At 35.9% G+C, this 17782-nt stretch overlaps 1 protein-coding gene across 1 annotated transcript in view; it reads right to left on the reverse strand.

Annotated features, from left to right (window-relative positions):
* Positions 1-854: 854 nt before the first annotated feature.
* Positions 855-17782, reverse strand: part of LOC108780251 (netrin-1) — a 196356-nt gene continuing 179428 nt past the window's right edge. Inside the window, exons 5-7 of the mRNA XM_018547889.1 lie at positions 5380-5448; positions 2169-2379; positions 855-1537 (exon numbers count right to left, since the gene is read on the reverse strand). Coding sequence (XP_018403391.1) covers positions 1393-1537; positions 2169-2379; positions 5380-5448 — 425 coding nt within the window. The 3' untranslated portion in view covers positions 855-1392. The remainder of the gene's footprint in view (positions 1538-2168; positions 2380-5379; positions 5449-17782) is intronic.

The raw sequence follows: 17782 nt of genomic DNA on the forward strand, positions 1-17782 counted from the left end.
TTCGTACATATCACGCTCGCATCACATCGTGCACAATCTATACACGTCCATGTTTTGTATATAGCAAATTGATGTTGATGAAAATGAATTACCATCGAACCGTCGGAGAAGCGTTTTGAAAGAGCTCGATTATTTTATATGTTGTAGAGATATTAATATCACGTTCTCTCGCAATTCACGTTGAATATTGTTGCACGCAACTTAATTAAAACCATCAATTTCTATTGATCGCGACAGTAACTGCGCTATACGAGCACTATGTGATGCGGAAGCGAGTATCTTTTATTTGAATTTGGTTTGGCTGTAGTATTAACGGTATAGAAATGACGACATATTTGGGCGATTATTCGCCATTGAATAACGGGGGGTACCGCCAGAAACACCATACCGGCGACGATTTGCGGTATTCCAGAGTAATTGAATCTGTCGCGTAAATTCGACCCGACATTTATCTCGCGACATTTTCTCACGGACACGCGATTTATCGGGTGCGAACGAGTACGACGCGACGGCGAGCCTTCAAAGATTCATGCCATTCAATAAATCGCTTGTCACGGAGAAATGTCGCGCAACAAATGTCAGCAGTGAATCGACTGAGAATCAGGAATGCGCTACAGAGACGTTAGGTACTCGACCGAACAGCAAATTGCCATATTAGAATGAAAAATCTAATTTGCATTTAATTCAACGGATATATGTGCTCGGCGAAAGCCTAGGCAAAATTGAAGAGTTCTTCGAATTGAAATAAAAATTAGAAAGACACGTCAACAAACGTATACATATATGATCGATTGATAATACAGGTATATTATAGATCATTTGAAATTTTAATGCTTGTATTCATCAGTGTGTATTTTGATCGATCATCCCGTTTCAGGATTTTATCTCGCGACGAGATGGTTACCTTCGCACGCAATCTTTCTACAAATATATGCACTGCTCGCGTCCTTTCGCGGGACGGACGCACTCGTCATGGAAAAAATCGCTGCTCCCCCTTTCGTCTTCCTTCCTCGTATCTTGCTTTCGACATAAGATCGTCGATGAATACCGCGCGCAAAATAAAATCGGCACCCCGATATCGGTATTCGCGGTCGGGAAATCAAGATATGCAGGTTCCTACGAACACGGTTAGGAGGGGATTGACTTCTCTCTTTTCCTCTCTGTTTCTCTCTTTCTCTCTCTCTCTTTCTTCTTTCTCTCTCGTTCTCTCACTCTCTTTCTTTCGCTCTTTCTTTCTCATTCCTACATACATACGCATACATGCACGCACTTACTCTTTCTCTCTCTCTCTTTCTTTCTTTCTTTCTCTCGTTCTTTCACTCACACTCTTTCCTTTTTCTCTCTTCATCTTGCTTTCTATCTCTTCCTCTCTTTTCGCGCCGTACGAGCATCTCAATGGCACGATCTCGCCCTTCGTTGGAAACGGCGCATTCGGCGGTGCCATTCGTCGCGCCACTCGATGACGATCGACCTCTGTGTCACCGTGAGTCCACCTTGACCACCGCCGTCACTCTCTTGGCCAAGGATCAAGTACGATCTGTGAATATAACAGAATTGCGTGAGCATACTGTGAGTCTTAATTCGTTATCCAGCCTGTTGCCGGCTATCGTAATTTCTGACAGGCAGTTCATGGTTGTTTGTAATCTGTTTACATATTATCAGAATTGTCCCATTAAAAACCTTAATCATTTTGATTGATCTCTAAATGAAGACAAATAGAAAATTAAATGGCTACGAGATATAAAGAACACAAAAAGTTATGTGGTTATTAATGTCTTCTGAATGTGCATTGGCCAAACAATAATGAGATTAATTCATAGTAATAAAATAATAATACTTGCAATTTTTACAAGGAGTAAATTTTTACAAGAATTTACAATTTTACAAAGAACTATTTTTTTTTAATTTAAAAAAATAAAAATCCATTCTATTTTTATTTTTTTAAAGGAATTTTTTACGAGAAAAATTTCCAAAAATTCGCTTGAAAAATCTGCAATACTATTTAAATTTGTCCACGTATATGTATTAAATGTAGTAGACACTCTTTAACTTTTTTTAAAGATGGGGAATTTGAAGTTATTAAATTTTTAATGATATACGCATTCATACAAAAATGAAAGAATTTCGATTCAACATCCAATTCTTTGAAATGAAGCGGTAATACTTACTTATTAGGCTTGATTTTGGGGCATCTACAAGCTAGATCAGCTGAGTGAACGTAAAGAGACACGTCGCCACGTCGAATCCTCGAGTTAGGATTTTTCTTGTAGATGAAATCGACGTTTAGAGTGAATCGGATCCAGGATGTGCCTGATACGCTTGTGCCAGCTTGCGAACTGTCGCTTTTCTTGTGTCTGTCCGTTATTCTGCCCAGAATAGCTGCGGTGAAAAAGAACATATTGAGCATTACATTTCATGTTACCAGGTATTATATAATTGAGGTAGAATATCTGGAGTAAGGACGTATTACATATATAATTGAAAATCTCATTTTGAAAAGAATGTATTTGAAGCCTTTATATATTGAATTTTATAGAATATAGAATTTTATACTATTTTATGAAGACAATGATGACTTCGTTCGACAATAGCTGAAGTTACTTCTTTTGTCTCTGAGTATATTCTACAAGATGTGAAATATAAAAGCTTTTAGTACACTATTTTTACACTAAAGTTTACCTTTTTCTACTAGAATGTTTTTATAAAATAAAACTTTAAGTGAATGTACAACTTCATAAATCTAAATAATTTCATAAAACTTTAATAAAATATAATTTTAGAGAATTGACGTTTTACGATGTAATTAAAATGTATTGGACGTAATTGTGTTTAACATGGACCCATGTGTGTCCCTTTCATTCAAAGGATGGCTAGGTCCTTTCAACCTATGTCAAGACTATACATAGAATTGAATAGGAGGCGGCGGCTGGACAATTCTTTTCTTTTCTCTCTCTCGCCTGTTACGACTTACCATCGATCCTGTCGTCCTCAGGACAGGGATACTATTAGCCTTTCGCCAAGGACTAGGGTCATGCCCCTGCGAAACGATTTAGCGTTGAGTTGCATTCGATCGAACCATTCATTACTCGACGTCGGCGTTACGAGTTTATACGCCGTCGTGCTTGACCCGTGCTTGGAGTTTGCTATTCGAATCACGGGGTCGCGTTATTCTTGACATCGTAGTCTGGAGATTTTACATCTCTCACGGAGGAGAATAGCAGAATATATTTTTGAAATGGAATTGTGTATTTTCTTTGAGAAGCAATTCGTAGCAATTTCGTGAATTCTAAAACTGATATTGTTGATTACAGTTATTACATCCTTGGTATCTTAAATTGATCTCTTAATTGTTAAGGAAACGCAATTAATGGATGAAAAACAGAATGTGCAATGTAAAATTATTGATCATTCACATGAAAAAATTAAATATACGTGCAATTTTGTTTTTATTCTACAATCGATTTCTATTTTTATTAAAAATGTTTATTTCTATTAAGAAAAAAGTTTTCTGGGTAAAACTCCAACTAACAGAACATTTTATATATGATATTTATAAACAAAAATAATGTTTTACTTTATTCATATTTTTATGAAATATTTCTTTTCTTCATTATTTTCTATTTTTTTATTTTTATCAAGTTAAGGTTTTGTTGTGACGCGATTTTATCTTTGTGTAATGTTATAATGTCAAAATCATTATATAGAAGCTTTCTATGATATATCTTTGCGTATTCCTCGTTCTCAGTGAAAAACACGCACAGGCATCGCTGTTCCCGATCAGTTTCGCTTTCGCGACACGACTATGGGATGCACGGTCGTTTTGGCTGCTATTCTAAGTCGGAGACAGCTAAGTGTAGACCTGTTGAAGATTTATCTGCGCTGAATCAAACGAGCAGACAGGAAAGAAAGCAGGGAGCACACGAAGCCACTCTGCTCGGCCAAACCCGCGCCGGACTATACGACTCAAAGGCATACCATTCTATTATTGAAAGCCCCGGCACCGCTAAAACGCGAGTCTTTCATTTTTGAACGAGTTGTTATGTACACCACCGCGAGAAGAGAGAGAGCAATTGCGGTCGTACACAAACAACCCTATCCTTTCTTTCTCGTTCTCCTCAATGATGCGGGTTTAGGCCAACTTCGAGCCCCAAGTATTACACACCGGTGTGTAAACACAAGAAAAAAGTTTTGAATTTTGATATTATAAATTAAAATCTCTCTTTCTTATAAAGAAATATAACGAAATTTAAGACGTTATTAATTTTTTATATTTATTATAAACAGATACAGAATACAAAACAATTAGTGCAATTACAGTAAAAAGTGGAAATTAGAAAATAGAAAAGATTTTTTTTTAAAGCGACTTTTTAAAAAAATTATTTTCCATTTAAAATAAATATTCATTTTGGTTTCGTTTGATGTAATTTTTCTTAAACTTTTTTTGTTAATCTTTTCATGTAAATACAGGGCTTTCTACAGCGAAATCCATTACCTCACTGCCTCTTCTCTTACTATCTCCCTGTTTCTCTCCCTTCGTGTCCCTCTCTCTGTGCGTACATTTATGTTCGACTTTTTCGAGGACTTTCGAGAGAGAGAGAAAGAGAGAAAGAGAACGGCACTCTGGCATAAATCGTTATTTTACATGCGTCCTCCACACATTATTGGGGCGGGCACACATCTATTCCCGATAAAAGCCGAAACAATTCCGGTGGCTTTGTGTCGCGCAATGTTTTTCCACATCGGTCAGCCAGGAATTGACGATTGTCTACATCGCTACGTTTATTGTCGTTTTCAAGCGTTGTGATTTAACTTGACAGTGCGATATTGGATTAGAAGTTTTGTATTACTTGTCTATTGCAAAAATAACGGGGTCATGTAATATTGAATATAACACTAATTCGATTTCTATACATTTTGAAATCTCTGTTTGATCCTTTAATAAAAATTGAAAAATATCTTTTTCGATATCTTCTAGTGCTTCAAACACTTATCAAAATGTTTATTCTTAATGATCAAGGTATTATAAGAGAAAACATGGATTTTATTATCTTGACACGTATTTATCACAATAAAAAAAAAATTAAAGATGTGTATGATAGTACATATCAAATATGTGTGTGAGTGTAAATAGATTTTGAGGAAATCGTGATACATCTCTTTACTTTAGAATGAGTCGTTTTATTTTTAGAAATGTGATAGTCGATATATGTATATGTATGTATAAGAACGATTTAATTATAGAATCTCGTGATAGAGCGGGAAGCGAGACGTTTATCGCGTTGTTTGGGTTTCTACATGGGTTCCATTATATCAGAGGGATGAGTGCAGTTACCTACACAGTTCTTTGTCCACAATGTTGTTTGATTCGGGAACACTTACCGTAGTCTCTTTTGCAGTACTTGTTGAGATTTAGCCTCTTCGTGCTGGCGCGACACTTTCCGCACTGATCTGCAACAAAACGAAGTGAAAAACAAATTACACGGCTTTCAGTGGCTTAATCAATTTATGGCGGCGTGGCGCGCGGATTAATTCCCATGGGCGTAGACATTGGCGAACGAGGAAACGCATTGTTAGCAAAGCATTCTTTAAATTGTACGTATAATAGATTTCGGTCGGGTCGAGCAATTGTCGGAATTGATCCTCGTGCAGAGGTTATCGAAATGGTGAATCAACTATTATTACAGTAATCATAGCACGTCTGACATGGTTATCTACATTAAGATCTCACATATTATACTAAAACTACATTAAGTTCTCATATATAATTGTACTATCTATTAACACTATTATTATCATGGATTTAATATATCAATCAAATTATATTAAAACGATATATCTGCATAAAATCCTTCTCTCTTTATTAAAATTCTCAGAAATAACTATTGTTTCGCATCTCTTTTGATAAGATAATCTTGCACTCCTCGGGAATGTATTACTAATAAATAGAACAAGACCGTAAAATATTTAAAAAAAATCGATTAATTGGATTTTTTCGTAACCAATCACAATTTGTAATTATCTAAATGTAGTATTTCAGCAAAATAGTCTGCAAATTCAATTTGTTATAATATAATTAAATTGAGTTCGCAGACTATTTTTCTTTCAGAGCTATTGTGATTTTATACTTTAGTAAAATTATATCTTTGACTTATATTTTTAAGTAAATATTATTTTTAAAAATATAAATTAAGTAATGGTCAAAGAGTTAATTAAAATTATAGATATTTAATATTGGAAATTGCATTTTTAAAGAAATTCTTTTCGGTATTTTTAACAGTTACTTTAACAGTTATTAAAGTCAAAAAATTCACAAAAGATACTTCGCTATCTTGGGATCTATATATGTACAGTAGTCTATACACATAGACGTAGATCTGGTGTCAGTCGAGACGACAAACGAGTCTCGTGACGTCACAGACGGGGAGCCTTCGACCTCGTGTCGCGTATACATTGTAGGCACTTGGATTACTTCAGCTCGTCTCGTTTCGTCTCAGCTCGTCTCGTCTCCTCTCGTCTCGCACTTGACACGACCCATTATCATCCACCAGCGAATCCATCCATCTATTATCTAGCCGCGACTATCCATCCATTATATCCTATACGGTCAACGCGTCTCGCAGCCGTTCAATTAATTCCCTGGACAATATGTTAGAGTCACAACTGGAGGCCAAGAGAGGCGAAAGTCGGTAATGTGATTAGGATGAGACAAACTTTAGAACACTTGTTTCAGAAGTTGAAGGAAGAAAGCCTTATGAGATTATCTTTTACAAATAAATGGAATAAATTAAAAGAAGTTAAGAAATGAGATATCAAGGAATAACGAAAAATAAGTATTTTTACGTATTTCGTGAATTATAAATATATGCTGTATATAAGTCTTCTGCAAATATTATTTAAATGAATTAAACGTTACAATAAAGTTATACTCAATTTGGAATTTTAAAATTTAAATGAAACAAGATGTGGAAGAAAGTTAACTTCGCTTGTATCTCTTGAGAGAAGATAAAGTAAATTTAGATGTATTTTCCAAACCCGGACGTGTTTAGACAGACATCTACAGAAAAGGAGGACGCGACGGAACGGACCATAACTTTAGTTTGATTTGTCTGGCTCTATCGATTTTACTTCATGTTCTCTTTAAATTACGGCAGGGGTCCGATCGGTTCTGAGCGTAGGTAGGCAGATGCAAATGGACGTCAAATGCCAGCCGCATGGGGCTAACTGGTGAATTAGCGTGAGCTGCCCACCTGGTGCTGATTCGCGATACCACGCTGATGTTCATTCGTTCGTACGTACGCCAGGACGTTCGCCGGATCACACACGTGTCGGGGATTGAAAGCGCGTGATTGATCGGCCGGCCGGGCGATCGAGAATTGCCCGCGAGATCGCCCGACTGTTGCGTTGATTTATCGGCAACGACGTGCTTGGATTTCATAACACGACGGAGATGGTAGTCGAAGAAGTTTTCTTGTATTGAAACGAAATCTGTTGCGCATGTCCTACATGAGTCACAAACATGAGTGACATTTCTTGACTCGCAAACTAATAATAATGCAAATATTGAATTAAAAATAAAATTCATATTCGTTATTATTATGGAGTATCTTGAATGGTTTTTAACAGCAAGATCTTTAAACCAAATCGATAACTGTTGAAAAGATTGTCGAACACACAGAAAAGTATCATTCAACTGCTAAGAAATAAGTAATTACTGTCAGATTATTTTTGTTTAAATAACAATTATATTTGATAAAGAATATTTTTTCGATAAAAATTTTAATTTATTTATTACAAAATTTAGAAAAACTTGTTATCATATACTCAAAATCAAGAATTTCTCTTTTGAAGTATATTTTAAAATTTTACCCCGAAGAAGTGATTTTATGTAATAAATTACTTTAATTTAATAATTTTGATTAAAGTATTAAAGTATTAAACTTATTTTAGAATTTTCGGAATTTATAATTTGAATAAATTTAATGTTTGTGATGAACTTATAATAGATTTGCGAGGGTACATAAATTTTTGAAATACATGAAACACAATTGAGTGCAGTGTATTTTTCTGTGTAGGATTTAAATAAATAAGTACATATATTCGTAATATTCAGACGATTATATTAATCGGTATGTTACTTAACACAAGTTATTAAATTACGATTTTGCATCTAGATAAATTTCTGTGTAACATGTTTCCCCCTGTTTACACCTGTACACTAACTGTCAGTGTGACCGATGAAATTCATCGCTATTATATTTGTTTACACATTGCGAAGTATCGTAGGAATAAATGACATCGAGCAGGAAATTGGCGCGAGAAAAATATACGGTCGGACGAAATATTTAAAGTCGCCGAATAGGCAGGAAAAAATATTTGTTTTCCGATACGCGAGAGCAACTGGTTCTTTCACATGCATGGTATTTTACGGCTTCGAACATCGCGCATTCGGTCCGCGAAAATGGACGATGTGCAGCAAAAAATAAGGTAAAAACGTGCTACGGGAGCCGAACACCCTTTTTAGACGGGATAACATACGTGCGAGTGCCGACATTGTCACGCGGCATCTTGCATTCCGCTCGCGTTTGGAGTACGGCATCAGTGAACGACCGCTGCAACTTTTCTTATTTCTACTGTAAAGCGCTTAAATCAATAATTTCTTCGTTTTAATGTTCTTTATCTGCATTATGAATATAAAATAATTCTCCCTTGACACAAAGCTGATATACAGCTGTATTTGAAACATTAAATCTTATACTACATGTACTTACGTAAAGGAGTAATATTTTATCTCGAGAGATATTCAGTTATTTAATAAGATTTCTCAGCTGGTTATTCACTGAACGGGACAACTCGCATACATCTATCCTCTTTCTCGTTCGCGTGTCGTTTATCGAAGTATATCGCGAAGTGGCCGCAAAAAGCACGCCTGATAAACGCGAGAGCACGAGAGAGACACTTTGCTTTCATGAGCGAATTGAGAGAGAGCTTTGAGATCTTTGACCCTGGGAGTGTCGAACTTTTTACTCAACTATTATCATAGACTCCTGTAATATACGCTGAATGGCTAGACTGATGAGATATGAGTGAGGCAACATCACTACATGCAATACAAAAAGCAGCGGAGGCTTTATGAACTATGAGATATCTGCATACCTTCGGTATGTGAAATTTTCCTCGTCATATATTTTAAATGTTCCTTTCATATCGCTAACTTAATTTAATGAGCTTCGATCTTTTTTATTGAAACAAAAATCGAATCGAGAATAGAATTGAGTGGATTTTATAAACGAAATGCACTTCAGTATTTTAGGTGGGTAATGAAACTCTGCGTTATTTTATTTTTAATTAAATTTATACGGGTTGCAATCAAATTTATCCCCGGTGTATTTTTTATTCCGTCTATTTTATCACTTTATTTAGTTTATCTAGGAAGTGTGCTGAATGCTCGCAGGCCTCTCCTTATGAAATAAGATGGAATTTCTATCTTTTTGCTTCTTAAGTGCAGATTTACGCTAATCGCGTGTGTCGCACATTACTTCGATCGCGTGTGAAAGCGGTCAGCATCGATCCCGTAATCACGGTTAAACGTCTTCGACGAAACTAATCCTTTTTCTCATGGCCAGTGCTCAATGTGGTTAGAGAGGTTTAGCGGTTACGCACTGTCGAAGCTAACAAGATGTGTGCGCATGCTCTTCTTATTTATCTCGTTCTTACCGTGATAATTTTACCTGTGTCGATCTTGCCTCCCGGCAACTCGGTAACTTAATTCTAATTATTAGCAGCGATCTTCTCTCCTGTGAAAACTTAAACACATCCTTAGTATTCGAGCGTAATAAAGTAAAAAGAAAGAGAAATGAAAAAAGATGATTAGCGAGTACGATTACACGAATGAAAAGGTGAAAACAAACGTACGTAAATTCAATTTTCTCTCGGCTGTTTATTTGAATTGGAATAACTAGATCTTTTTGAGATATTTAACATCGCAAAACGGAAATGTAATTTCGATTTATTTGTTATTACATGTTAATATTGCATAGTGGCGAAAGGAATATGTAAAGTTGCTGAATGCTGTGATATGCATAAAGATATCGAGAATGTATAGAAATTTTACGAGAGAAATAAACTCTTCGCTAAATTATGTTTTATTATTATGTATCTAATTGTTTGTAGGGTCACAAATTATGAGTCTGAATTATCTGAAAATTATCAAATATAATTTGTTTAAGCAATTAACGAAAATTTAATTCGAACGAATATTAATAGCACTATTAGGTTCTACGGAAAAAAAAATATGTGTATATATATATATATATATGTACGTATATATAAGTAGTGCATTGCATTCATCTTCTGCCATCTCCCATTCAAATAGTTTTATTTATCTACAGATTTAAGTTCTCTTTTTTGTAACTGTTACTTTTTGTATAAAGCTAGTACAATAGATAACCGTTACCAATTTTTTTTATCATAAAAAATGAGAATATCTCACCCGTGTGAAGCTGGCCCCCCCAATATTAAAAAATCGATTTTTTTCTTCATGCATTCGTTTGCTCATCGTTTGCTCATCGTTTGCTCACGAATGCTCAATTGGAATTTTCGTTTGCTCACCCTTAGTTCAAAAGATACAAGAAAATTAAGTTCATTTTCAGCGATAAAAATCTGTAAGCATGTCCCGTTTATGGTTTAGAAAAAAAGTTTAAATTGCTGAATAATTATCTCGTGTAATCAGATTCGTTTAAAAATCATAAACTATAAAGATAACGTTTCTCTGTCTTTGTCAAGAAAATTTGATTTTAATTGAGGCAAGTTGCAGTTTCGAGTTTTCTTTGTATTTGTTTCCTCTGTAACTTTTATCTCGGTGCGTGGACACATGCTTTTGACACAGCTTGCGGGATCGCGTGTACGCGCGCGGTACAACCGCTGATACGCGCCATTCATAAGCGTCCTTTAGACGAGTCGCCATTCATCCTAGCCCATTCATCGGTCGACCGTCCCCAAGCGCGGCGACGACGACGACGGCAGTCGGAAGTCGCGCGATTTAGAACGTTGATATTCGCGTGTGCGCGCGCGTGTAATCCGCTTAGATCCAATCGTTGCGGGTGTCGTTAATACGAAGCGTCCGATCGGGACTTCCTTTGTGACTTAATCATCGTCAATTCGTAATCGCATGAGGCACGAAAGCTTTTATTAACTGCGAAGAATGTTTCTTTGAGGTTTAAAATTCGGCATAAAGACGGAAACGTTGATTCGATGTACTATTGTATGATTTTTGAACAAACTATGAACTTTTTTGATTTAAGTAAATCGATAATGAGGTTACTTTTATGAATAGTTTCTAGTACGTTTTATTAAAGAGAAAGGAATTCTACCAAAATCGTTTTGTATTGTATTATACATAGTTTGAAAACAGTTTTATTTAATTAGTATTAACATTATTAATAACTATTACATATTAACAACTTTAAGCACTGTCATTCCTATAAAGGATTATTATAAATTACGCGCAAAGAAATATTTTTTTAAATAAAATACTGCAGTATTTTGTATGACCTAATTTATGAAAATCTATCCTGTGTTAATTTGAAGAGCTGACATCGGTATTCGTTTAGACTGGGTAAATTTTGGAAGTTATTTTAACCTTGACTGTGTGCATATTTTTAGTCTATCTATATTTTCGGCGTATTAATCGTTACTGCGAACGGTTGCGTATAAAGTGATGTAGAATTTTATGACACTTGTTTTTAGTGAGCTGACCTATATAATGACCTATTTCTGTTTTATGAGAGCCATATTGCTGTCAATGTGTCGTATTAAAGATGACGTAAAGAATTATAAAAAGATGGATATTTGTTCAAATTCTTTCTTTAATATTAAAATGTGAATTATGTTAACTTAAAGTTCTAGTACAAGTAATCATATATTTTTAAAAGTTATACACAGTAACACACATATATTAAATTATTTCTATATTCTCACAGTATTATAATAAAACAGAGAAAATAAATGAACAAAAAAAGTTGGGAGAAAAATCGAGAAAGATTATTATTACTATTACTTGAACATTTTAAAAATAATGTATTGTGCAAAGTGTAGTAATTGTGAAATATAAATTTTGCTAAATTAGAATTTTTTATTAAAATAAAAAAAATGTATTTTGGAAAGTTATACCTTGTCTATATATCATGTAGGGAACTTGTATATATAGATGTAGATTAAAGTTTAAAATTTATTTTACAAAATAAAGATATGTCATAAATTTACTTTACTTGGAAGATGCTAAAATATTACAATAAAATTTTTACAAACATTATAATTTTGTTATTACATAAAAAGTTTCTTTCAAATTTTTAATATTTCTGCAACTTTTTATGTTGGATAAGATTTTTATTATTATCCGCAAAATTTGTAGACAATATCAAATTATTTTCCGAATATTTATCTAAAAAGAAAAAAAGAAAAACTAAATTTAATTTTGCCTGTTTTCTCTGAAAATTTAAGAGAGTGTTTTTTTTTTCACCGACTTACAATTAGCCTTACGGCGCCTATGATGTGCGGATTCTTCTTAGGCGACGTTGTTCGTAGCAGCGGACGTAGATTAATCTTCCGCAACGCGGCTGTGTTTTCTTTGGCAGAAGGGCTACGCCACGCGCAAGAACGCTCGAGGTTTAAAGATGAATTTCGCAAATTCTCGTCTTAGCCGCGGTACTTTTAAAGCCAAAAAAAAAAACATCATTACTGGTACGACGTTATTGCCTGCTCTCTGCACAGCAATACATCTATAGATGGATATAAAACTAATTTTTTTAAAATTTTTATTTGTAATATGAATGAGGCATTTGATGCAACAATTAGTCAATTCTTTGTGAACATTTGATTTAGAAAAAAATAAAACAAAATCAGATTAAAGGTTATACAGTTTTAATTTTTCAAGCTAATATAACATTTTTATGAAATTGAATGCTATATTTAATAAAAAAATAATTTAAACTTGGTCTCTCTCTCTCTCTTTGAATATATCATACTCTCGTCGTCTAAAATATAATAAAAATTTGTTTCGTTTGCAATTAGATACTTATGTGTTGTTTTTTCAACTCTCACGTTACTTTATATTAGATACACGTACATACACATAATGCACCATTCGTGTGCACGACTGATCCTTCTGCATTCACGCTCAATCTGGCCAAGCACATGTAGGCGTCTGAAAGTATTTGCGGAGCGAGATGTATACCGGTGTTCGTCAACTAAATCCAGAGTTCGCGAGGAAAGATTTCTTGGAAGCTGCCGGAATAAGGAAAGAAAGCAGAGGCTGGAAAAGAGATGCGGAGCGAGATCCGCACGAGATGCGAACCGGAATATTTCTCTCCACGCCTGCTTCGTCCAGATATTCGCGGAATAATGAGATTATATTGCGGTAACGGTTCTAAAATAAACTGCAAGTGGAAGCCGCGGAAAGTGGGACGTGTGTACAATACTCGCTCGTAAAATATTTTAATACTTTCATTCAGGTAGACACAGAAAAGCCACGAGAAACCCTAGGATTAAACTGGAAAAAGGGTACACAATATACTTATACATATGAGAGAACATATTTTATAATTTACCCAATTTTTTTGGATCTGCTGTATATTATTTTGTTTTTCTTCTTCAAGAAAAAGCTCCAAGTTGGCTTTTTATTTTTAAGTCACACGTGCACTAAGTCTCTTTTCACGTTGAAGTTAGGACGTCTGTATATGTACTACATGTACGTAGTCGACGGGAAATATAATACTTTTGAAAAGCGTCCAGAATCTTCGGGCTTTTCTCATAAATCCGACAACGCCTTCCGCCCGCAGGAAGCAGAACAGGAGATTGCTTCGAAATCAATTTACTTTGACGTAATTCATCTCCGCGGTCTGTTTGAAAGGGTCAGAACCATCCCTTGCCTCGAAACTAAAGGCCGGTTATCTGCTACTGCGCGTTTATTACATGTATAATGTTTAATAAAATAAAGGTATATTGAAATTAACGATTTCGAGAAAAAGCTCGAAATTGCATTGAATACGCATTGAAACACGTTTGAATGCGAGTTGGATTCTGAATTAACATGACGTCAAATATATGTAAAATGGAAAATTGAAAATGGTGAGCAAATCCCTTTTATTTATATGTCAAATACGTTTGCCACTCCAAATTGCGATTAAAGATCATAAGAATCGGTTTTTACTGCATCGAGATCAAGCGATTTGGGTCGCGTGAATTGTGAAAATTGTACAAAAATGGTATAAAATACATGCAAATGGGGAAAATGTTCGCGATCCAAAACACAAGCGAGAAGGATAACGTCGCGATTATATCGCACAGCATCGAATTTTCTGCGAAATAGACGAGTTGCGCGAGAAATCAAATATTGTATTTTCCGGATACGTTGCTGCACCCTGGATCACGCTTGCATATATTGCGGCGTGCGGCGCACGTAGCACCAGTCCCGTACCACCCTGGAAAATCCAATTTTCATGGGCCAAAATAAACCTCTATCGAATATCGTGGTCACGCGTGGAAATGTACGACGTGACTCGCCGTTTCGACATTTGTGGCAAAATTTCTAACGTACTATATTCCCGCGTCGACAGTCGCGGTGTTATTGCATAATTACGTGATTCTCATAGGTGTGGAAGCACGAGCGGTGTAACAGTATAAACGCGGAATTTGCACTCCGCGTGTACTCCAGTCTGGTATAATAAGACGATTGTAACGCGCGGCGCAAAGGCATTATAATATCTCGTAAAGTCTATATAGCAGAACACACCAGTACTTAGATAAGTTTATTATCAGTCGAGAAGCTACCAGTCTCGAGAGAGAGAATTACAATAAATTTATAATTCTTATACAAATTCATGTTCGTCAATTAAATTAATTTCGCTTTTTTTTTTTACCTTCAAGATTGAGAAGTAAAGTGATCAACATTATTATTCAAGTTATATACTGCGACACTGAATTGCTGCAATATACTTGGTTCTCGACAGAAAATTACGAAATCTATCATAAACTTTTAGAAGAATTTTTCGTATATAATTATCGAGTCAATATTATATATATTATGTATCTTTTCTCTCTCTCTCTCTCTCTTTACCCATTCACAGTTGATAAGCTACATCCAAAAACATACCTATAACTACAAATCTACTGAATTCGGTGAATGCAACCACATCACGTTTGCACGCGGTGCAATACGCGAGCGAGGTTACACAGTAATATACGTGAAAATGTCGACTCCCGCATGACGCCGAATTCCCATATAGTTTATACTGTCTGTACTATACGATCGAGAATCACGCGCGAACGTGAGTAACAAAGAAGCAGGAAAGGTAGAACGGCAAAAATAACATTTATTTTGGAATTTAATTATCTTTTCCTAATTCGATATACATATTTATATTGCTATAATTACGTAAAAAATTCCACAGTCATGGACGTATTAATTTTTAATACGATAATCCGGAGTAGAAAGAGTGAGTAAGTCACTTTTTAAACCTATATCGACATGAGGTTTTATTGGTGCAATTTACTGAAGTAAATATGTTGAAGAAACCTTTTGTTTTCTTAAAATTATAAAAGTGACTTAAATTTAATGACTTCATATATTTATAAATCTAAAGTTAATTAATTTGATTCTTTTTCTTTCTCTCTTTTATACATTTTTGTTAAATTCGATCGTTTAATTGGTTATAGGAGTAATGTGTCAATTGTTTTAGCTTTACGTAACAATATTATAACTGTGGCACCTCTCTCACTCCCTTGTGACGTGTCTCTCAGTTAACTTTATCAATGTCAACATCGACATTGACGCGATTACCCGGAACATGACATCGGATTTACTTTGTCCGATTACTGATTGGGATATTCGATGCGTCGCGGGATGTAACGACTGGGAACAACCGCGCGTGATCGGTTTCTCCGAACCGCGTTTTGGCCGATCGATGCGACCACTCGAAAGCTCGACCTTACGGCACGGTCGCGGTCGATTCGGTGAAGCGGATCTCTCATGGACTCAGGCGGATTGGCGCGGGGTTAATCGACACAAAGGACGTTTCGTTAGTCGGGAATTAAACGGATTATGGTCTCAATCGCCCGCCATCGCGATCGATTCGCATTGCGAACGCGGTCAGCTGTACCGTCCTGTTTCATGCCGTTACGATCCCATCCGGTTTCCGTTTTGTTCCGCTTCCGTATATCCATGGTACAGCTCGATGGCTCGATACATCCCGTCGGCGAGTAAATCCCCGCGACCGAACTGTCCGACCGAGTGCGCAAACTTCATCGCGAAGATCGAGAGATTTCCCGCGAACTTGCAAGCGGCTTTATTCGGCTTCAGCCATTCGTCTCTGAAGCAGGAAGTAGATCTATTCGTACTCCCGCAAGTTCTCGAGCGAATTACGATTTAGGATGTAAACTTACAAGCAAGTGATGTCATTTCGGATCACTTGTTACGATACGTACATATCATATGTAATATATCCCACTGAATCGGTAAAACAAACGATTTTAGGCTCCTCTTAAGATTGGTCTTCTATAAATGAAATCACACAGTATGCCCTTCTGTGTTCTAACAAATAAAAATTGTAGTTAAGCTAATATTATAAAATATTAAACTATTATAAATTTTAAAATTATTTAAATTAATAGTATATTTAAAACTCATTAAGAAAATTAGTGCAAGAGCTCTCTTAAAAAATTGCACCAAGTATGATAATAATACGTTAACGAGAAATAGATAACAATGTAAAAATATGTCGATTTTTATTCCAACGAAGAGTAAGCGATTTTTGAATTTCAATTCGATATTCATCGAACTACCGTCGTTACTCTCACGGTTATCTTCGCATTCTACGTCGTGTCTGGACTTCGTAATTTGGTCGAGCGACTCGATGGCTTCGATCAATAGCGCGTACAAGTTTCTCACAAATTGTCCGATGCTTGTTTGATTGTTTCGCTGGCGATTCGACAATGACAAATTGCTTTTGGGTAGTATTCTCACCGCTTGTTCAGCGAAACGTGATAAGTATAGTCACTCTATGTGTCAAAAAGACGTAGTTAAAGAGAAATCAATAAAAACTGATATTTTCGGATTAATCGGATATACATATGTTACCTTTATTATAGGCTTTCACAAAATCAGTTTACATTTCTAGTAAGTTCAGTCAGTTACCCGCAACAACGCATTGGATAATGAAAACAGTAAACTCGCGCAGGACAATAAAAACATAATATTCGCGAATTGAGTTCCGTGTATACAGAAATCGTGTGCTTCAGTTGTGAAAGTATAAAAAGACAAAAAGTGAGGGGAGAAGATTGGGAACTACGCCAAACAAAAACTCACTCCATTCCGCTTCACATTTGTCCGGATTGATTTCTCTGTTTCTTTCTTTCGATGTATCTCTCTATTAATCCGTCTCCCTCCGATCGCATTCGGAATTTCGGAAATTCCGTTCGATAGCTTTGGCGGACGTGATCGTTGTGCCTGCGCGCGTGGAATTTTCGATATTTTTATTCGATAACGCCCGTCGGCAGGAGAGGCGGCCCGTCGCGGGGCATCTCGATTGAATTTCAAACGATATTCAAATTACGTTTAATTTGGTTAGCTACCGGTGAATGCGCATGTGAGAGAGAGAGAGAGAGAAAGGGGGAGAGAGAGAGAGAGAGCGAGAGAGAGAGAGAGAGCCCGCGCGTGTATGCTTTCGACGCCGATGCTCGCGTGTGGTTCCAGGTTCGTTCGAGAGGTCGGGGGTGAGATGTACGGATT

This window comes from Cyphomyrmex costatus, unplaced genomic scaffold (genome assembly GCF_001594065.2).
Source record: "Cyphomyrmex costatus isolate MS0001 unplaced genomic scaffold, Ccosl1.0 scaffold69, whole genome shotgun sequence".
NCBI classification, from domain to species: Eukaryota; Metazoa; Arthropoda; class Insecta; order Hymenoptera; family Formicidae; genus Cyphomyrmex; species Cyphomyrmex costatus.